At 44.4% G+C, this 23,075-nt stretch overlaps 1 protein-coding gene across 7 annotated transcripts in view; it reads right to left on the minus strand.

Moving 5' to 3' along the window:
- The window catches only part of TBC1D1 (TBC1 domain family member 1), a gene marked incomplete at both ends in the record, with an annotated part of 185,311 nt that extends 172,790 nt beyond the window's left edge, over positions 1-12,521 (minus strand). For all 7 annotated transcript variants that reach the window (XM_084233765.1, XM_084233761.1, XM_084233762.1 and 4 more), the window contains one exon: positions 12,105-12,521. In XM_084233765.1, the coding sequence (XP_084089891.1) occupies positions 12,105-12,521 (417 nt within the window). The remainder of the gene's footprint in view (positions 1-12,104) is intronic.
- Between the last annotated feature and the right edge of the window lie 10,554 nt (positions 12,522-23,075).

The raw sequence follows: 23,075 nt of genomic DNA on the forward strand, positions 1-23,075 counted from the left end.
TAAACTGATCAAACTGGAATCTATTATAACCTTAAAATTCTTTGGGTTATTTTTCTTTCACTTTCATAATGCATATTTCTGGTTTTCAAAAGGGGAGGAGGCAGTTGTCTTTAAGCCTCCAGCTAGAAATCATTTTCTTGCACATCTTTTCTCCCTGTTATTGACATTTCTAGTAAGAAATAAATTATCATCTAAAACCTTAAAGGAACAGTAATTCAACAATTAAGTTGAATTATGCTAACTGATATTTTTAAATGTTATATGTACCAGAATGCAATAAGACATTTTAAAATAACTTATGTTGAATATCTATAAAAATAACACTTTATAATTAGTTGATAATTATAAAGTTGTACATCTAGTTTGAGGTACTGATCAAAAATTGTAAGGTTAGTCTGTCAAAAAAATGCCAAAACCACTGATGATGACACTGATTTGTTCACTGTTAAAACATAAAAGCCAAGCAAGAAAAACCTAAAATCTAATTTAGTGTAGTTTTATTTTCTTCAAGAAGCACAGATGTTATCTGTATACAGCTTTCCAAAGTAAAACCATTTTTCTTTTCCTTCCTTTTATTGTAAAAGTCAAAGTCAGTTACCCCATTTATTATGAGAAGTCCTGAGAAAATCCATAGTATCTTGGAAGGAGAAAGGCAAGAACAGATTTTAGAGATCCAAATGTTCTAAATCAAGCTTTGAGAATAAAATCACAGGGATGTGGTATTTGTTCACTTGCATGGGCCACTTGTGTCTGGCTGAATTTTCCAACTGTGAACACCATCAAAATTAAAATGCGCTCTTGGGTTTGAAATCTAACATCGTGGAAGCAGCACAGGGCAAGTTTGGGCTCCACGTCACACCTGCACTAAGTGGGTCATCTTCAAAGTTGTCTCAGTCTATTTTTTCTTGAGGAGGCCAGCACGGTTTCTGTTCACCTCTATTAATTAACTGTATCTGCTCAAAGCAGATACAAAGCTATGCAAGATTTTCACTGCAGAGAGAACTATATAATAAAGATGGACTCTGAATGACAACGAATAGGGACTGACTAAATTTTAGTACATGCACATATGGGCCAGATAGCAGCAGGGGTCATTCTGTCAGCTGGGAGACTAAAAAACTAGATCAATTTTTTTTTTATCCATCACAAATTCCCCAGGGTCCTTGAGAGGCCAGAGTTCCTATCACTCCCTCTGCCTCCAGATACCAGGCCCAGTGAACACCTACTTTCCTCCCTGTCTTGCCTCCTGTCATCATCATCAGCCCTCCTGCTCTCTCCGCTGTATGCGCACATACCACACAGCCCTTCCCTCTGGTTTCTACAAATCATACTCACATGTGTAATATGAGAGTAAAAGGCATTTGGTAGGGATATCAGCAAGAAGGAGGCATTACTTCAATCTAAGGCATCACAGCAAGAAGACCCAACTCTACCACCAAAAATGGAAATTTCACTTTGGCTTCAGTTTCCCATATACTGAGGCTCAGTTTTCTCCAAAAAAGTGTTTTTCATGTTCTGTGCAGAAGCTTTGATGTACACCCTCTTGTTTACTTTTGCTTTTGTTGTACCAAAATCTTCTTTCTTTCTTCTGCCAAGCAGATTAGATATCTGAGGCACTTTTAGCCTATCCTGGTCTTTTTCCACAAGCAAATGGCAAATGAAAGCCAAACAACGATGATGCTGTCACCCAAAAAGTAGTCACAGTCAGGAAACTAGACTTTACTTTCTTCCTGGTGCAAACATCTGTGTAGTCATTAAAAGATTCACCTCGGGCCTCCCTGGTGGCGCAAGGAGTTAAGACGCAGCCTATGAAGCTATCCCCAGCCACTGCAGCAGGAGTTCGATTCCCAGGCAGGGAGCTACCCACATGGTACAGCAGACCTCTCCTGACTCGCCCGCTGCTCCCCTCAGCAGTGTATTTCAGTGGATCTACCTGTTCTGCTCCCCACTCTGTCTCTGGTGAATCTTTTCACACACACCCCCCACACTGCTGGCCTTTACCCCAGTTCTTGTATGCATTAATAAATCTTTAAAAATTAAAAAATAAAAGACAATAAAAAATAGAAAGGAGCAGCATATCTCTAAGTGTTAACTCAAAAAGTAACATATATTTCTTCACGAAGTACCCTCTGCATCTCACCACTGTTCTGGGTGCTGAGGTCAAGACAGGGCCCCAGGCAGGTGGGGAAGAAGGTAAACAAGGAAACATGAACAAACAAGACCATTTCAGATAGTGGACAATGGTTATAAAGACATTAAGACCAGATGACGTGACAGGAATTGATGTGGTGATTCTTCTGACTGGCTGGTCAGAGAATGAGGTGTGAACAGAGTCCATAAAGATCTAAGAAGGCAGCCAGATGAAGAGTTGGAAGCAGAACCTTCCAGGCAGAGGCAACAATGAATGCAAAGATCCTGTGTGAAGAACAAGCTTGTCACGTTTTAGAAATATACACACCAAGATGGCTGGAGGCCAGGGAGCACTGGGAAGAGTGTGGGAAATGATCTCCACATGGCAGACCTCAGCGAAGACATGAGATTTTAGTCTAAGTCCATAGAGGAGTCACTGGAGAGGTTTGAGCAAGTGAGTGGCATGTGATAGATTTTGTAAAGATGACTTTGCCTGCTTGCTTGACAGAGAGAAGCAACAAGAATGGAAACAGGGAAACATTAGGAAGTCCTGAAGCCATCCAGATGGAGTCCTGGGCTCAGGATTTACAATGGGATAGAAAAGTGTCAGATATGGAATGGATTTTGAGTAATTTGGATGACAGTGTGAAGGAAAGAGAAATCAAACATCAAGCCTAGATTTTCACTGCAGAAGATGGTGAAAGCCAAAGACTGTTGGGGAGTAGAGTAAAGGGTTTCATTATAACTGTGTTCAGTTGAAGACGCACATTTAACAAGCAGAGAACTCAAGTTGGCAGCTGACAGACAAATCTGGAGCTCATCTGAGTCTGAAGCAATCAGAGTTTGAAGCAACAGATTAACTTTTAGGGGTCACCATCAAATAAGTAGTATTAAGTGCTGTGAGACTGAATAAGTTCATCTGGAAAGAATGTTGAGAAAAGAAATGTAGATGATCAAGTCTTAGAAAATATAAAATTCAGGCTTCCCTGGTGGTGCAAGGGGTTAAGTCTCAGCAGTATGAAGCAATCTGCAGACACTGCAGCACGAGTTCTATTCCCGGCCAGGAAGTAATCTGCATGGCGCAGCAGACCTGTCTCGCCCACTGCTCCCCTCAGCAGTGTATTTCAGTCAGTCTGCGTGTTCTGCTCCCCACTCTGTCTCTGATGAATCCTCTTACCTCCCACACCTTTGGCCTACACCCCAGCTCTAGTATGCATAAATAAATAAATCTTTAAAAAAAAAGAAAATATGAAACTAAGAATTGAGAAGAGGAAGAATGAACGAAGGAGACCAGGTAGGAACCACAGTTGAAATAGAGGGGAAAACAGGAGGATGTGGTTTTCTAAAAGGCGAAAAAAAAGAGTTTGAGATAGAAGAAATGGCCTTCTGCCAACAATGTCAAAGACTACTGAGAAACAGGATAAGAGGAATGCACTACTTTGTGTGGGGTCACTAGATCTCATGAGCTCATGTGGCACTTGATGTGGTAAGTCACTTCAGTGGAAAGATCAGGACAAAGTCCCAACTGGCAGATCAAGGAGAAAACAGGTGGGTGGAGATAAGAGTAGTCACTATGACAACTCTTAAAAAAACAGCAAAAAATTAAGCCCATAACTGGAGTGAGCTGGAATAGATATGGTGCCCAGGAGAGGGTTTGTTTTTAAGATGGGAGATTCGGGATATATTTTTTTATAAGCTCAAGCACAACTAGATTAGGAATTTTACTTCTATGTTATTTTGCATTTGATTTCTAAGGAACCAAGCAGGTCAGCATCAACAGGACAGGATTATTAAAATTCCTTCAGCTATCCAGAGAGGGAAGGGATCAGAGGACATCAAGATGGGTTCAGTTAGAAGTCACTTCACATTGTACTTACAGATTAAGACCCTTCTTGAGTTTTCACAATGACTATGGCAGCAGCCTCCTAACAGGTCTCTGTTATCTGTCTCTCATTCCTCTACTCCATGCCGGCCCCCACCCCTGCCAAATCTAAAAACAAATTCAATGATTTCACTTTCCCTGATCAATGCCTCTTACGGAAAACATCCACTTAGCAAGACATGCAAAGTCCTCTGAAAATCTGGCCTCAGCCTTTCCTTCTGCCTCTCCTCTGATCATGGTTTTTGTGAAACTAATAGTAGCAACCCCAGCCACTGTGGGCCACCCCTCAGCCCCTTGCCCTGCTGTGATGTGGCACATATTATACCCTCCACTTATAATAGCCATTCAATTTCCACCCAACTCACTGGGCTTCGAAACTCCTACTGGGTTTTCAAAACCAGTTCAAATATCCCATGAAAAGTGAATCACATTCACTCAGACTCCTTCATGAAGATAGATCAATGACCAACAACTAGACATTGCAGGAAATCACTTCAACATAGAATAGAGTTAAGGCCAACATCAGTTGTCTGAGACAGAAAGGGGAACATCTTCAGGGAGAACACTCCTCAGAGTGTGACATGTGGAAACAGGAAGATGACTTGCCAGCTGAAACCTCCTTATTAAAAAAAAAAAAAAAAACTTGTCTATTTACTTTTAACTGAAGTAACATTGCATTTTGACTTTGGAGGTAAAACTTCCTTGAGACAAGATCCATCCACATCCATTGTTTAATATAACCTATTTGATTATCAGATGGCTATCATGAGGAACAGTCAAAAATCTATCTGCGAATTTCTATTGTTCCTAGTTCTACCCTGCAGAACAATTCATAATTTATCTATTTTCTTTTGTACATGGCAACTTTTCAAATAACGATAGCCACTCATTATATGAGGTCTCCTGCCAGTCTCCCAAATTTTCTCTCCCATCCTTACTGATGTTTACAAACTTGTGGAAGCAAAGAATTCAGAACCTATATTTGGTATATAAAATGCTCTTCTACTTCTTCAAGCAACAACCATGCCTTATTTGACTTTGTACCCTAGTACACTGCCAAGTACACGACACATGGGTAACATTCCAATGGAGAATTAATGTAAACTCTGCAACATTTCAAAGAGCTCCATGACTTGACCATAAGAAGTGATGGTTTTGGATGCTCTGTTAGAACCAAAGCAGCCAGGGACATGATCCTGCAGGACTGGCTTACACGAAGTCACATTCAAAGTGTCTGTCACACAGAGTCACTCTCAGTGGCCACGCTCGTATATTTCTTTTCCTATGGGTCCTGCATCATCAGCTCCTCCACATCCTACCCCCAATCCAGCTGCTTCTGAAGGTTTCTCAGTCAGGCCAAGTCCCCACTTGGCCAGCTCTGATTATTGGTTCAGGTCACTGGAAACATTTAATGGAGCAGGGCCTCCCTGGTGGCAGAGAGGTTAAGTCTCAGCAGTCTGAGATCCCCGCCAGGGAGCTAACCCTTCTGTTAGATCCCCTCCAGGGAGCAGACCTCTCCTGTCTTGCCTGCTGCTCCCCTTAATATTGTATTTCAGTAAAGCTGCCTGTTCTGTTCCCCACTCTGTCTCTGGTGAATCCTCTCACCACATCCCCTCCCAGCTCTGGCCTGCACCCCACTTCTTTTACACATAAATAAATAAATAAATAAATAAATAAATAAATAAATAAATATTTAAAAAAAACCCAAAACAATTAATGGGGTAGATATCTAACCATCCAAGGGGAGAAAACAGATTTCAGAAAGAGAAAAAGTAGAAATGAAAGAATTGCCTACTTCATTATATCCTAAGTTAGTGGCCCAAGGGCTCTTTCCATTGCAACACACTTCTAGAATTAAAAACAGGTTGTACTTTTGAATATGATCTTTCCAGAGGAACTTTGAACAAAATTCTGTTTTCTCACAAAGAGAAAACAAAGGAGAAACCTCTAGTCACTCTATGATAAATGTTCAGATTTTCTAGAAATATTTCCTAGTCTAGTGCAGTGCAGGCCAGTAGAAAAAAGAGGCAAGCTACACATGTAATTTGGATTTCCTGGCAGGTACATGAACAAAGATAGAATGAAACAGATAAAATTAATTATTGTATCATATTTTATTGAACCCAATATATGCAAAGTATTGTCACTTCAACAAACTTATATAAAATTATTGAGATAGTTTAAGTTCTTTTTTTAAGCTAACACTTCAAAATCCAATGTGTTCTGATACATAGAACATCTCAGATCAGACTCGCCATACTGCAGTGCGCTATCACTACCCCCTGAGAATGGTGAATAAGATGATAAAGAAACCCTTTTATGTTACAGGCAACCTTAGGGTTAAGCTACTTTTACAATTTATTCTTAGGAACAGATTTATATTAACAAATAATTATCAAACCCAAATCATTTACTGAAAAATACAAAGCTATGTGAAGTGATATGTACTGGAGAAAAGGATGACTTTAAAAAAAAAAAATCATCTAAGCATCTATCACAGTGGATGTTCCCAAAGCCTTTAGACTTATTTTTCAAAGTCAAAAATAAATGATGTAATCAATCCTGTGTCATGAACCCCAACCTTCCAACAAATACTTAGGAGTTCATGCAGTCCAGGACATTCTTTTTATAGATGAGAACAAATCCTTGACAACACTTGCACAAGCAACCAACTTTTGTCTAGTGCCATAGACACAGATGGACAAGGGCTGGTTGGCTGACGGGATGCACTGCTTCGTGCAACTGTGCACTAGAACTAGCCCCAGCCCCAGAATGGAACCCTAAATGAAACCTGACATAATAAACCAGGATGGGATTAGAGATGCCTGGGAGAATTTAGGATAAATTAAAATTTTTCTAAAACATAAACAACCAAACCTAAGAACCAGTCCTTGAATAGCAAAAAAAAAAAAAAAGACTAATATATACAATTTAGAGCCTCCCTGGTGGCACAAGGGTCAAAGTTTCAACGCTATCAAGCTATTGCCAGCCACTAAGGCGCGAGTGCAATCCCTGGCCAGGGAGATAACCCACATGGCACAGCAGATCTCTCCTATCTCCCCACCTGCTGGAATAGTGTATACTTCAAAATAATCACCTTCAAGAATAAAACACCCCAGCTTAGTTATAATTTCAAAGTTCACTCTAGCAAAGAAAGATACTAATGAGCTGAGAAATTAAACAACCAAGCAAGAGATGCAACTGAAGCCAGACTTCATTGAAAATCCTGAAATAGCTGCTCGCAGCTTCTGCAGCGTGGGTTCGATCCCCGGCCACCGGAGAGGGTCCTGCATGGCGCACAGACCTCTCCTGCAGCACCTGCTGCTCCCCTCACCAGTGTATTTTGTCAGTCTGCCTGTTCTGTTCCCCGCTCTGGCTCTGGTGAATTCTCTCACCCTCCTGTACTTCTGACTGTACCTAGTGCTTGTATAAATAAATCTTTTAAAAAAAGAAAAAAAATCCTGAAATAAGCAGTGCATATTTCAAGTCATTACCTTAAAATTCCAAGTAGATGAGGGATTATTAAGATTATTAGTAATGGGTAAAATGCAAACAAAACAAAGCTACAATCCAATAAAATCCCCCCCTCCAAATTTTAAATTAAGTCATAAAACAACTTTGACTTTTAATATAGGGGGCTGAAATATTAATCCTGTTAATCACAGGAAAACCACTGTAAACCACCTTTTCATTTAATACTTGATATAACCCGGGCCTCCCCAGCGGTGCAGGGGTTGAGCGCTTGGTTGCAAAGCTGCCCGCAGCCTCTGCAGTGCTGGTTCTATTCCCGGCCGCTGGGCGAGGGTCCCACCTGGTGCACAGACCTCTCCTGCCGCCCGCTGCTCCCCTCAGTAGTGTATTTCGTCGCCTGTTCTGTTCCCTGCTCTGGCTCTGGTGAATTCTCTCACCCTCCCGCGCTTCAGACTGTACCCAGTGCTTGTATAAATAAATAAATAAATCTTTAAAAAAAAAAATACTTGATATAACCCAACCAGAGAAGCTGGCTGAGGTAACTCTAAATCAGTTCCTGAGAAAGATGACGTCCTTACAGAGTGTTACACAAGAACACACTAGTTCTTTACTGGAAATGTCAAAAGGAACCATTTTATTGCTCGTAAGTCTATACTAGTTCAGTAGTCTTAAAATGAGCAGTAAGGGAGCACACTGGCTTCAGTCTCCAATATATGTCACTTTCAAGAAATGCAGCTGAGTTGCCAAAAATCACAGAAAAGGAAATCCAGTTCTCAAAGGACATTGACATTCTTGCAGATAAGTCTTCCTCAGCAACATTTAATGAAGTTCTCTTCTAGAAGTCCTCTGCCCCTTACCTCAGGCTCCTTCACACTTTCCTGTTCCTCCTTATTTCTAAGGTTTTAGCAACTTATTATGGAGGCCAATATATTCTCTCCCAGGAGCCTCCCTGGTGGCGCAAGGGGTTAAGCTCAGCAATATGAAGCTATCTGCAGCCTCTGCAGCACGAGTTCGATCCCCAGCCAGGGCGATACCCACATGGTGCAGCAGACCCCTCCTGACTCACCCGCTGCTCCCCTCAGCAGTGTATTTCAGTTAATCTGCCTGTTCTCCTTCCCATTCTGTCTCTGGTGAATCCTCTAACCCCTCACACCTCTGGCCTGTACCCAGTTTGTGTATGCATAAATAAATAAATCTTTGAATATATATATATATTCTCTCCCAGCAAAAAATAATCCCTCTTTGGGAGAGAGGAACAAGGTTAGTTAGAGTATAGCAAATACAAGATTTTTAAGTCAGGATGGAAAAAGGGAAGCCCCTTGAACACTCCATACTGACATGTGCCCTGCTGGAGTTATGAAACCCCAAGTATAGTTATTGTTCACAAAATCATTATTTATACTAACATGTAAAGGGCTTAATATTTTTACATAACTAATATCTTTATAGTATCTCAGGTTTTAATTTCTGATATAGTATTAATAGATAAAATCCATATAAATCAATGTTCTTTAGGAACCTCAGAAATTGTAAGAATGAAAAGGGGTCCTCAGACCAGAAATTTGGAGACGCCACCCTAATGCATTTTGACCATAGAAATCTTTCTCTGTAGAACACCTGGAGCATATTCTATGGAACATATAATGGGAAACAATCTGTGCTTATGAAATTGTTCCTTTCCCTACCTCTTCTCTCCAAACATTCTTCAGTAAGTTTATTTATGTGCTGATCTAAGAATTTCCACTCCAACAGGAGTTTTATGCTTATGACCCTGGCAGTAAACACACATATGTCCTTTGGCAAACTTGGTCGATGCTGACCTCATCTATTTAGAAGACGTCTTAATCTAGAGAATTATTTCACTGAGCAAATGTTATAAATAGTGCAGAGAAATGATGACATGGTTTAACATGCTCCTATAGCAGATAATCCTCTGTTCTAAGACACAGTGCCAAGGAGGTCCCAAAATCTAAAAAATATTTTAAAAAGTTAGAACCATGGTCCCTTTGGCTCACCATTCAGTTTCCAACAACAGAATCCCTGGCTGAGGCACGTATGTTACAAACTCCTCATAAAAAGAGCGGGAGGACATCAGTTTATTACCTGGCATCCTGACAAGTTGTATCTGTAAAAACTGTATGCGAGCCAAAAGTAACTTAAGAACAAATTCATATTTCTAGCATGGCTTTTCAGAATGCAGTCTAAGGCCAATTCTCAAACTTTAGCAAGACTGGAAGCCCCAATTACAGAATTCAGTTTTAAATCTTGTCAGGTATTTGAAGGACCGCCCAGAAATCTGTTCTCAGCTGGCAGCAAAAGGGTTTGGGGAAAGAGGCAAAAGCACAAAGTGCTGAAAAACAAGCGGATGCAGAAACTCTCCCCCAGGAAACGCGGTCCTTAATCAGAGCTAGCCCGAGCACAGCCTGTTCAACCCTCTGCTTTCCAAGCTGGAGTTTTTCCAACTATTAGGGACCATTAAGTTTATACAGTTTTCTAAGTGTCTAGTTTATAAAATGCAGCTCAAGGATGACCAGGATCTCACCCTGCGAGCTAAGAACACTCATCTCTGCTCCTTTTTCTTTTTAGCTAAGACTTGCAAGGGAATCAGCATACAATCTGCTCCCAACCAAACTTTCTTTAATGAAAATTTTTATGGCCACAAATGCTTGCTAAGTTTCTAGTCCCATTCTAGTTCATTTATTTCCTCCCAGTAACTCTGTGAGACAGAGACTATAATTATCCCCATTTTACAGATGAGGAGACAGACGCAGTGTTGCCTGAGGCAGCCCAGTTTATAGGTGGTAGAGACAGTACAGAATCCAGGAAGTTAGTCCATCTACACCGCTGAAAGGGGATGCCGTCCTGCCCACTGAAAACACATGGACAACAAATGATTTATAATAAGAGAAATGCGATTTTATGGGTGAAATGGTGGTTTGAGCTCCAGATTAGCCTTCTTGCAAAGAGCCTTACCAGCGCACAGGCTGTTAGGCTGCATTCTCTGTCTTCTGTCAGGCGCTATTCACCAACCGCTTGGTATTTACCCACTGAGGCGCGCCTGCCTTCCAGCTAGCCTGTGCTAACGTCCTCTCACAGGGAACTTGAAGCAGCATCACTCAGTGGATGAATAAAAGAACCCAGAAATGCAAAACAAAATGAATCTCCACAAATCTACTTAGTCTTGAGAACATTCATTTCCAAATGAGGTCTGTGCACCCTGGAGGGTATGCAAAAAACCCAGTGGGGTGCAGGAAGAAGACATTAGCATTCTATTTCTATTTGCTGACATTTACCACATGGATTGACACTGGTGTCCTCACTCGGTGTGTGGCAGACAGCCACACAGGCCTGCTAGGCTAGGGAGGCCTAGCTGGGCATTCCTCAGCTCCATGGGTAAGCCGGGGGCCCTCACCTGTTTGTTTGCTTTCTCAGTAGGCTGTACCAAATTGCAGTGTGCATGGGCCCATGAGAGTGGCTGCATGTTATTTTCAATTTTACCTACGCTAATACTCACAAAATGGACGAGTGGTTTTAAGCGAGTCTTACATCTGCCAAATGCAAGCACAAATGTACAGAAAATAGAATTGACAACATTTCTACCATTTCTTATATCATATTTTTCTCAGCCACATCATGAAATGTAATAACAAGCTATCAGATGTGACAAGAAGTTGACAAAAACAAAGAACCAAACATTGGACATTTATATAGCATGCAACTTGACAAAGTAAAAAACTAGTGGACAAGAATAAACACAGTGAAGGCTCTGCAGTTCAGAGAGGGGGTGGGAAAGGCTAAGAGAATAAAAGAAATAAAAATGTATTTGTGTCCACTGAAGTTTGGGGAAAAAAAATGAACGCATCAAAACTTACAGTCACATACATGGTTCTTATCAATGGTCTTTGCCTAAGTGAATATTGTGCTGTGGGAAATTGCCTAGCAGTATTCTTGTATAGTTTATAAATAAATATATTTTTATTAATAGGATAAATGCAAGTAGAAAACACAGTCATTTCCAACAAAATGGAGGGAATTTGAGGGAATTATGTGCAGCAAAGTCAGCCAGAACAATAATTTTCAAAAACTAGTAGATGCCAATAAAGATCCAGAGGACTCTGAGGGCAGGTGGGAGGGGGAGGCAGGGAACACAGGACAGAGAGGGCAGGACACTCACTGACAAGACCTTTGCTGCTCAGAGCAACTGAAATGTGCAACATCAGCCTCACCTGGCAGCTTGTCAGAAATGCAGGGTCTTAGGGCCCATCCCAGACCCACTGAACTAGAACTTCATTTTAACAAAATCCCCAGGTGATTCTCATGCACACGTCTGTCTGAGAAGCACTGCTTTAGACACACGTCCTAATGGATCCTAACAATTCAGCTCTTAACCATAAGTTTAGACAGGTTTCTCTGCTGAATTGTTGAATTCATCAATTTATAATTTCTAGTATCTGTCATGAAATGTCTTCAAGCGATCCACTCTGACCTCACAAAAATCCAGTGACAAAATCGAGGTAGCATTATCCCTTATTCATTCCAACCAACTGGAATGAATGTCCATGACCCCCCAGTAACAGCCATCCAGCCACACCTTAATCTTTGGAATCCTCACCCCACTTACTTTTGTTTGATCGTCGGCTTTGAACACATAGCAGATGCTCTGCTGACTGGTTTTGTGATCCTTAATCAGACAAGCAAAGTAACTTGGGTCGTGACTGTTGTGGATCAGTTTGTGGACATGCTGAGGTTTACACTCAAAGATGCTGGAACAGATCAGTGGGTCCCACTGCTGGCTCTTCCCTGGCTCGGGTTCACATTTCAATCCAGAGGGCGACACACAAAGCCTGACTTGCTTGGTGCCAGGCTCCCTTTTGGAAGTCTGAGCACTGAGCCTTCGCACCTCCGCCACCACCCAGGGCAGCATGGGCATCGTGGTGAGAGAGTGCACGGGCAGCGAGCCCACCAGCTGAAGGCTGAAATCCACTGAGACCTCGTTAGGAAACGGATGTTTTCTCGCTGTGAATGTTATTGGTTCCATCTTGGGAAAAGTCTGGAAACTCAGCAAATCGTTGCCACTGTTTTTCTATTTTAGACCAATCTATGAAACAGATGCGGAATCCTGGGGGAGAAAAACAGAGACATTAGAATTTAATGAAGTCATAGCCATAGCTACTTTCAAAGAGCTATTATTACAGAAAAACTTAACAAGTTTGAAACCAAACCTAGGAAGAAACGGATATAGTGCAAATACATTGCTCTGCCTAGAATGAGCTTTCTTGAAACTATTCTATATAAAACCCGAAAATGGCATAATTCTTATTATGGGTTATAAAGATCCCACGGGAAACTCCTCATAACCTAAGCCTCTTAGAATCAGCAAGGCAATGAAACCCTACTATATTCTTCAATATGCATTTCAAGGAACTTTTAAAAGATAAATTAAATTCAGTACTGGTGACTCCCATCCCTCCAGGAAAAAATAATCTTGTAAGAGAACAGTGTCAGCTGTCCCTAGCAGAGTCTACTGAAACAGGCCAGGCGGCGGTGCAGGCTGTTGAGTGCTGTGCTGTGGAGCTGTGTGGACGGTTTGATCCTGGCCAGCTGGAGAGGGTCCCACATAGCGTGGCAGACCTCTCCTGTCTTTCCCGTTGCTCCCCGCAGCAGTGTATTTTGTCAGTCTGCCTGTTCTGCTCCCCACTCTGTCTCTGGTGAATCCTCTCACCCCCCACACCTCTTCCTTCCCTATACCACTTTCTCCAAAGTCTACACCTGCTGTCTCCACTTCCTCTGTCCCTCCCCCACTACCTTAGCACTGGAGGAGAGTCACGGCATTGCTCTCCTTCAGTTTTAAACAATTGACTCTTCACTTACAACACTTAAGTTTGTTTTTTTTTTCTTTTGTGGGACCCTCACCGGTGGCCGGGGATCCAACTGGTGCTGCAGAGGCTGTGGGCAGCCTTGCAACCCAGCGCTCAACTGCTGCGCCACCAGGGGAGGCCCAACACTTAAGTTTTAAAAGGCTTTCCTGTCATACTCTGGAAGTTCTGAATCACAATTTCAGGCACCATTAACATATATTCAGTACCTGTGATGTTCCACACATGGTCATAAATATTGTTTTATTTAATTCATCCATAATAATCACCAGCTCACATCTTCCCTCATCAATAGAAAATGTTGCTTCTACTAAACCCAAACACACTCAACTCTGCCTCTCTGTCTATAGATGATTTTCAACAACCACACTTGATATATCTTCATGACTTCCCATAAAACCCTTCTGTTTTGGGGTTGTAAAAACAGATAAAAGCCTTGGTCATCTGCAGGTCTTAGGCGCTTTAGTTTTTTGCTGCCAGGATCTTTATTCTCTCCCAGATTCACCTGGGCATATATATGAAAGCTAAGGAGAAAGTCTAAGAAGGTAGGGACTACGTCTGTCTGATTCACCATTTTGTCGCAGTGCCAGGGATGGTGATTCAGAATAAGCTCAACAAACATTTTAAAGAAGTGAATTTAAAAAAAAAAAAAAAAAGCTATTTTCCCTTGACCTCAAACTTCTCTCAACCACACCTCTTCCTTCCCTATACCACTTTCTCCAAAGTCTACACCTGCTGTCTCCACTTCCTCTGGCCCCTCCCCCACTACCTTAGCACTGGAGGAGAGTCACAGCATTGCTCTCCTTCAGGTAGCCCACATCCCTGGCTGTGAAATCCACAGGGGCTTTGTAGTCCTTGACCACCCTGTCCTCGATGAATTTCCCAATGCTGCACACTCCTTGCTGCTTGAAACACTGTTCTCATCTCACCTCTCTGGAGGTTCCTTTTCAGGTTCTTTGATGGCTTTCTTTCCCTCTTTACTGCTGTTCTCTACCCTCTCTCCAGCTGTTTGCTTTCAACACAATCTCATCTAATCCCTTGGTGTCAAGAACCAGATCCTACTACTCCCACTGCTGATGACAACCGCTTTCCTTTAGAATACCAGCCACTTTGCATGTATTATCTCCTTTCATCTTCATAAAAACCTTCATCTCTAACCTCTGTCTTAGTTAGAGACTACTAGTAGTGCCATTTTTTAAATTTTTAAAAAAGATTTATTTATTTAGGCATAAAAGAACTGGGGTACAGGCCAGAGGTGTGGGGGGTGAGAGGATTCACCAGAGACAGAGTGGGGAGCAGAACAGGCAGACTGATGAAACACACTGCTGAGGGGAGCAGCGGGAAAGACAGGAGAGGTCTGCCAGCTATGTGGGACCCTCTCCGGCTGGCCAGGATCCAACCGTCCACACAGCTCCACAGCGCAGCGCTCAACCGCCTGGGCCGCCAGGGGAGGCCCAGCCATGCTATTCATTTTAAGGATCTGAATAGGTGTCCTTTGAAAAAACTGTTATGCTCCTAAAACTCTTAAGGCTGGGGGTTTCTAAAACCAATCTTCAAATTCTAAGCAGTTTCTGAAATAGAACTGGTCTCTTCTTTTTACTCTATGTTTTTTTCATAGTATATACATGAATATATTCTAATTTTTATAGTACCATTTGAACAGTTTGGAACTATTTTTATTTTAAATGTTCAAAAGTTCAGAAATAAACCCATACTTTATTTAGAGTTCCAATATAGTTCAGGAACGCATATTCCATGTCCCTTTTCCTTTAAAGTACAACTACTTTTCATGATGAAAACAGACTTGAAGTTCTCATAACTCCATAAATAATAGTCTCCCTCTATTTCTCTCTCTTAACTACAGGTGAAAGTGGCATTAAATGTCTGGCTCAACTTCCACTCCTGTAACTGAATCTGCTTCAAGTTCTAACCGTTGACAGCTGCTAATCCTAAAACATGTTTAAAGAAGTACTAGAATTATTACAAAGGATAGACCAGGGTCTATCAGGCAGTGTAGATAAGGCAGTTAATACAGTGGCAAGAGTAGAAACAGTGTTCCTTTAAGGTGTTCTTGTAAAGAAACCTCTGCATAGGGCCAAAAATGACACGACTTAGTCATTTCGGAATTGGGTAATCAGTCATCAAATTAGTTCTATCATTTCATTGACAAAAGTATTTGAATATCTACAGTTTTCACTTTTCAACCAGCTGCGGCACCATTCTCAGTTTCTCTGCAGAAAGTAGAGTGGGCCTCAACACTACTTATAGACTCTCAAATCATGAGTTTTACTTCAGACATAACCACAATTATTTATAAGCAATTCAGATACTGCTGATATAAAATTCATGGGAATAGGAACAGGCTGGGTGAGTAATTGCTTGCATTACTTTTCAATAAGAAGCTCCGTGAGAGGGGCGAGGTGGAGACTAATAAAAAAATCCATAAAACAAATGAACTATTCAAATGACTTAACAAACCCTTAGATTATTTCTTTTTTAAATTTTAAAAAAAATTTTTATGTATTTATGCATATAAGAGCTGGAGTACAGGCCAGAGATACAGGGGGTGAGAGGATTTACCAGAGACAGAGTGGGGAACAGCAGATTGACCGAAGTACACTGCTGAGGGGAGCAGCAGGCAACAGGAGAGGTCTGCTGGGCCATGTGGGCTGCTTCCTGGCCAGCCGGGGATCGAACTTGTGCTGCAGATGGTGCAGATTGCTTTGTAGTGCAGTGATTAACCCCTTGTGCCACCAGGGAGGCCCCTTCAGATTATTTCTTACTCAGACTCAGCCCACATTTTTTGCAGGAAACCTCTGACCATTCTCTAAGCCCACCCTGAGGAGAAGCATCTGTTCCAAGAGGCCTCTTAGGCCTCAGGCCAGCGAGAAATCCTATGATCTGTGATTCTGGTCAGCTTCTGGATGCCATGGTCCATAAACATGGTCAGTGCCCAAAACACAGATACTTTCTTTTTAGGGCAGTTTCCATAATCTTGCTGGTGAACCCTGCTATGATAAATTTCCCTGGAATCATGCACACAGAATCATGGTAGTTTAAAGGCTAGAAAAGGGGCCTCCCTGGTGGCGCAAGGGGTTAAGTCTCAGTACTATGAAGCTATCTACAGCCTCTGAAGCAGGGAGTTCGATCCCTGGCCAGAGAGCGACCTACACATGGCCCAGGAGACCTCTCCTGTCTCGCCCACTGCTCCCCTCAGCAGTGTATTTCAATCAATCTGCCTGTTCTGTTCCCCACTCTTGTCTAATGAATCTTCTCACCCCCCACACTCTGGCCTGTACCCCAGTTCTTTGTATGCATAAATAAATAAATATTTAAAAATAAATAAAAGCTAAAAAATTCCCTTTGAAATCATTTAGAGATTTTCCTCATATTTGAAATGAGACGACTTGGTTCTGGAGCAGTCAAGTGACTTGTCCAAATTTGGTGGCCGAACGGGGACAATCCGAGCCCCTGACTTTCATACAAAGAACCTCAGTTTCCTCATGTAAACACTTGCAAGTGTGAAGTGGGAAAAGCAAGTTACTTAACTTCTCCAAAGTTCAAGTTTATTCTTATAAGATACTGGAGCAAGATCACCCCCAAGTTTCCTTCTAACTCTAAAATCTGGTGAATCTAATTTCCATAATGTATAATACCAAATGTGCCCAACCAACATTGTGTGGGGATAGAAAGCTGCTTTCATCCTTCTTTCAAGAATATAAATGTGGGGGAGATATGTGAGGCAATGGGGGGAAGAGGAAGGGGTTGGAGCTTACTGATGAGGAAGCGAGAGATGCAGCTATAGGAGTTAGTGGATTGCCATTGGGAACCCCCTCACTTCCAAGCCTCCCTCCCAGCAAACCACAGCGAGCAGGATGGGGACTTTCCAGCAGCACAATACCACAGCCTTTGCAGCTTCAACCCTCACCTCCATAGGATGCTGGTGGAAGGGAGGAGGGAGAGAAACAAAGACATGGGAGTGGCGAGGGTAGCCCCAGATCCCAGGCCAGGTTGGAAGCAGTCAGTATTGATTAGCTGTCAGGACCCGGGATAGGCAGGGAGCCACTGGGTGGCCACTTCCCCTTGAGAGTCAATGTTTCAATTTTTCTGTTCTTTACGCCAGGCAGAGTGTGCGTGCTGCTAGGTGGAATCATACTGCCACCTAAGTAATACGCAGTGAGGCCCTGGCTTGGCAAACTACCTGCACTCAGTCCCATTCCTATCAGAGCAGTGTGCTGCTCACCAAGAAATCATCACAGGACCCCAAGAACTTTGGAGCAGTAGGCTGTTTCCCCATCACATGGCGCTCCTGGCGCCAGAGGTTCTAACCTGCTCAGCACCATGGTTGCTTGGCACAGGCATGCACCTCTCTAATTTGACACATAAAATAATGATACTTGGAATGATTTCCTTTCTGGCTAAATCAACGCCAATTCAAGCCCAGTCCTTCAGGACACCACTGTCACTTCTTGCATTCTCTTCCACTATTGCATAGGATAAATGGGTGGGGGTTCCAACTCAACGGGTCTTCAGAGATTATGTCTAACCCTAAAGATAAATGAGAAGTATATTTTATCAGAAGCCTCCCTTAGCTATTTTTACATGAATCTACCTTAACCAGGAAATAGTGAAGGCAGGATTTGAATCCGAACTTGTCTTACACCCAAATTCCCGTTCTTTGCAATATAACAATATCTCTAAGTAGGGAGTAACTCTAAAATATCTTTCTAATGGATTAACTGGATTGTTTTTCTATCTGAATTTTGCTTGGCCTAAGTAATCCAAATCTAATGTCAAAATTATATTGCTCCTGGGCCTCTGTGGTGGCATAAGGGGTTAAGTCTCAGCATTATTACACTATCAGCAGCCACTGCAGCAAGAGTTCGATCCCAGACCAGAGAGCTAATCCAGACGGCGCAGCAGACCTCTCCTGTCTTGCCCTCTGCTCCCCTCAGCAGCATATATCAGTAGATCTACCTGTTCTGCTCCCTACTCTGTCTCTGATGAATCCTCTCACACATACACACCCCCAGCTGCCGCACCTCTGGCCTACACCCCAGCTCTTGTATGCATAAATAAATAAAGAATAAATCTTAAAAATATATATATATTGCTCCTAAAAGTGTAGACTAAACAAATAACTATAACAGAAACAATAAGTAATATTTGAGTGCTCACAATCTACCAAACATATACTAAAGACTTTATACGTATAAATTCATTAATATTGACAACATAAAATGAGATTAAACACTTAACCTGTTTTAGAAGCTTAAATTAACTGGTGGTAGATAACGTGCTATTAAATAAGTATATTCTCTTTTCAGGAGAAAAAATAGCTGCTGCTTGTCACAAAGGAAAACAGGCACACTCAAAACCAAAGGCCTCTTCGTGGCTGCTAAAACCTATTTTCTACATTCTGCACTTCACCGAAACCTAAGATTCAAGATTATTTCCTATGGCCTAAATCTGACAAATCTTTTTCTAAACATTTGAAACCTGGAAAGGGACACATCACTCTTAAATCTAAGAACATATCAAATAGAAATCTCGACTTGAAAATGTCAAAAACCTTCAGAATGGAAACCTGGGTGTGTTTTGTAGAGAATCTGGTTTAAAATTATTTTTATTGCAATGAGGGCTGGAAAGACAGAAAGGAAAAAGCCACAAAGGCCATTGTAAGGTAAAGCCCTGCAGGGACCTACATCCTTTGCCATGACCGGGGATATATGAACGCAATGCACTTGAGCCACTGGGCTGACTACTTGTCATTTTAATGACCAGATCCTGCTGCTCCAAGTTTAATGACCAAGAAAAGGGCTGGGAGACATATCAGGTGTTAAGATCAACATGGCCACTAAACTTGAGAAGGGCAGCACACAGAGAAAAGGGCAAACAAATGATGCCGAGACACCCACACATACGCAGACGTAAGCCCCCAAATGGGCTGAGAGATATTACAGGGACTTGGGAGACTGAGGACCTTCAGAGAAATGGTATGGCAACAGTAAAAGGGGCCTAAGGAAGTTGTCATTTTCTAAGATAAAAAGAAAAGCAAACTCAGACATAATCCTCTCAGCAGCCACCCCTGACCTAGCACGGTAATGTTTGGAGATACTGGTGAAAATGGGGAACAGGTAAGTTCCATGCTGCTTGGTGCAGGTCAGTGGCACATCATGGAAGATTCTAGATCTCTACAAGAAAAGGGTGCCCTCCCCTACACACATCTGTTTCTGCTCACGAGTCCAGCTGATTGCTACTGCTGCCTTCCAGGTAAGTAGGAGAGTGTCAACAGTATGGGAACGAGGGAGAAGGGGCAAGCCACATTTCTTCAGAGTTGCCATTTCTTCCTCAGACCCTGAGTCCTATGACATGCAATGTCAAGTGGGATATAAGGTGAACACTGAAACGACTGTACCCAATCAGAGATGTGATCACAGTGAAAGGGGAAACCCCAGAGTTCTCAGGGGTAAAGAGAGGTGGTAGGTCTGGCAGGGAGTTCCATTTGCAAAAATTTGCTTTGATGCTAATAGTTTATAACTATACCAATTTTTCTCCTTATTTTACTGGTTTGCAACTAGCTGGACAAATCTTTATTTTCATTATCACCTGTGATTTTATTTAAATAGTCTCAAAATACACCATCTGTGTTCACTTCAGAAATGACCCCTGAACATTTCACACATGCCCTTTAACTCATAGCTGGGCCTACTATCCAGTAGCTCAGTTTTTTTTGTTGTTGAAGATTTATTTATTTATGCATACAAGAACTGGGGTACAGGCCAGAGATTGGGGGGGTGAGAGGATTCACCAGAGACAGTGGGGAGCAGAACAAGCAGACTGACTGAAATACACTGCTGAGGGGAGCAGCAGGTGAGACAGGAGAGGTCTGCCTCGACATGTGGGTTGCTCCCTGGCAGGCTGCAGAGGCTGAGGATTGCTTCATAGTGTGGTGCTTTACCCCTTGTGCCACCGGGGAGGCCCCCAGTAGCTCAGCTTTGTCAATCGTTATCTATAGATCAATCTGGAGCAAAGCATTTTTTATGGTCTTCTTTCCCTATAAGCTGATAAACACTCCCAACCCTAAGGATTTGCAACTGGGGACAGCATTCCATTTCAAGCAATTGTAAAACAGCTGTTTACAAAAGCAGTCAGTCCTCTTCTACACAGTATTTCAAACAACATCCTTATTCCTTAAGGCAATTCTCCAGTTCCCAGGAAGGAGCACACCACCTCCCAACCAGGAGTGGCCATCTCTACTTTTTGGAAAAGGAATAGAACTCACCTGCTTCAGGGGACCCTAACCCAACAGAATGAACATGAGTTCAGAAACAAGAAAAGTGGTTGGGAGGATGGATTCCCAGTCTCTTGGAACATTCTCCCTTGATTTGTCCACTCCAAACCCCCTTCCCTCCCCCACCACCCCCCCTCCACAAAACCCAGAGGCGGCCATTCTCCAAATCCTCCTAATCCCGCCACTAGTCCGGGAAGACAATGAATAGCTGCCTTTTTTTTTTTTTTTAAATCGAGGCCTTTGGGGTTCAGCTTAAGTACATTGCAAAAAGTTTAGAAGTTTGGACATGCAGAGATAGCTGAGTTTCTTGGGTGTGACCCATTTAAACCAGGTCATTTGAAAAGCCTCTTTTCTCCAAGTCTGATTTGTTAAGAAATGAAATGATCCAATCATCTCAAGGGCCAAACGGGAGCTCTTAAGTGAGTACCTCTCCATTAACCAAGGGCAATCTGGTGGAAAGAACAGTAATGACTTTCAAATTCATTTCTTTTCCAGCTTCCGGTGAAGAATTTATGGAAAACCAAATCACAACAGGTAAAGCAGTCTCTAAGTGCATTTCAAAGAAAACGACACCTTTTTTTTTTTTTTTTTTAAAGACAGTGAGTGGCGAAGTTTGAGGAGCTCCACAATCTCAGACCGATCAGGAAGCTGCTAGAAACGAGCAGGGTTTCAAAACGACTGGTACAGGATGTGCCCATAGAAAGAAATGCTGCGCGCACTGGTGGAACTGCCAAAGTTACTACTGCAAAGTACCCACAACTTTTAAAGGGTGGCACGGCGTCACTCGGCTCGCCCTCCCCCCAAATTAGGTCGCCTTACAAACACACCCGCCCCCGGGACGTTTGGCGGGCGGGAGGGAGGGCGGGAGGGGGGCTGGGGTGCCGGCAGCCGCGGGCCGCAGCGGTGTGGGGCCGGAGGCGGGGACCAGACGCAGCTCCAGGGTCCTGAAGAACACGAAGGTTTCGCTTTCGCCCAAGCAGGGGACGGCGAGGTGAGGATGAACTTCCTTGCCCCGAGCACCCCGCGCGGCGAGCGCTGCACGAGCACCGCGTTGCTGCGGGTTCCGGCCGCTCGGGGGCCCCGGGAGCGCGGGGCGCGCAGGGGCGGGGGGCGAGCGGGCGGCCCCGGGAGGAGCCCGCGGGGTGGCGGGGGCGCAGCCCCAGAAGGCGCCTACCTGTGCGGCGGCGCGCTCAGAGCCCGGGGCCCGGCCGGGGCGCGCAGGTGCCCGGGAGCCGCGCGCGGATGGCCTGGGCGGGCGGAGCGTCCATCGTGCCCGGCGGGCTCCGCTCTTCCCGCCGCAGGGGGCCGGGCGGGTCCCCTCGGCTCGGCTCCCGCCTCTTCTCGCTCGGCCGCGCGCTCGCTGGGTACCGCGGCGGCCGCAGCAACAGGCTCGGGGCCGCGGGGGCGGCGGGCGCGCGGGAGGAGCAGGAGGAGCAGGAGGAGCAGGAGGAGGTGTCTGCGCGCGGCTCGCGTTTCCTCCTCCCGGGCTGGGCGTGCGAGGGGAGGGCGGGGGCTGGGATCTCCCCGCTGGGCCTCGGGGGGGCTGAGGTGGGGCACGCGGCTCCCCCCTCCCCACCGCGCCGTGTGACACGGCCTGGGGAGCGCAGCCCGGACGGGCGAGTCACACGCGGGCAACAGCTGCTGCAGTGCGGGTCCCCGCGGCCTCCCGCCCCTCCCCGGCGGTCCATCCCGGGCCGGACTCGGGGGCTCCAGCCCGCCCGAGGGAGCGGTGAGGGTGCCGGGGGCGCCGCCCCAGCCAGCTCCGGCGCACGACCTGGGCCGCCGGGGACGCGCGCCCAGCGCGAGATGGAGGCCCTCGCGGCAGGATGTGCGGTCGCACACGCTGTCCTCGCGGCCTATTTATAGCAGGTGGCACTGCCCGCCGCGTCTCGCCCCGCGGGCTCTCAGCAGGTGGCACTGCCAGCCCGCACTTCGCTCCCGGCCGCAGCCCCCCCCCCCCCCCCGGCCTGCATCCTGCCTTCCCGCAAAGCGGGCGAGGTGAAAACTGCGCAGCGCACGGGAGGGGACCAGCCACCTGGCCCTCCCCGGCATCACCCCTTCCTCTTGGCCTCGGGTTGGATGGTGACTGGGAGTGAACCACAGCACGGCCAGTGCCAGCCTTGCACGAGCAGGAGAGGGAAAAATCAGAGACTCAGGGAAATAGCTAGGCTGACGTGCCTTCCCCCACTAAACACCAGTGAACCCCCAGTCGACCATCCGCGGGGAGGAGGGGCAGAAATTGGGTTGAGTGCTTTCTCTCTCTCTCTCTCTCTCTCTCTCTCTCTCTCTCTCACACACACACACACACACACACACACACACACACACACACACACAGACTTGTGGTGTCTGCTTTTGGGTCAGGCTTGGACAAGTTCCCAGCTACCTTATCCAGAGTAAGGAGAAACACCCCTGGCACCTA

The sequence above is a fragment of the Talpa europaea genome (assembly GCF_964194135.1).
Source record: "Talpa europaea genome assembly, chromosome: 5".
NCBI classification, from domain to species: Eukaryota; Metazoa; Chordata; class Mammalia; order Eulipotyphla; family Talpidae; genus Talpa; species Talpa europaea.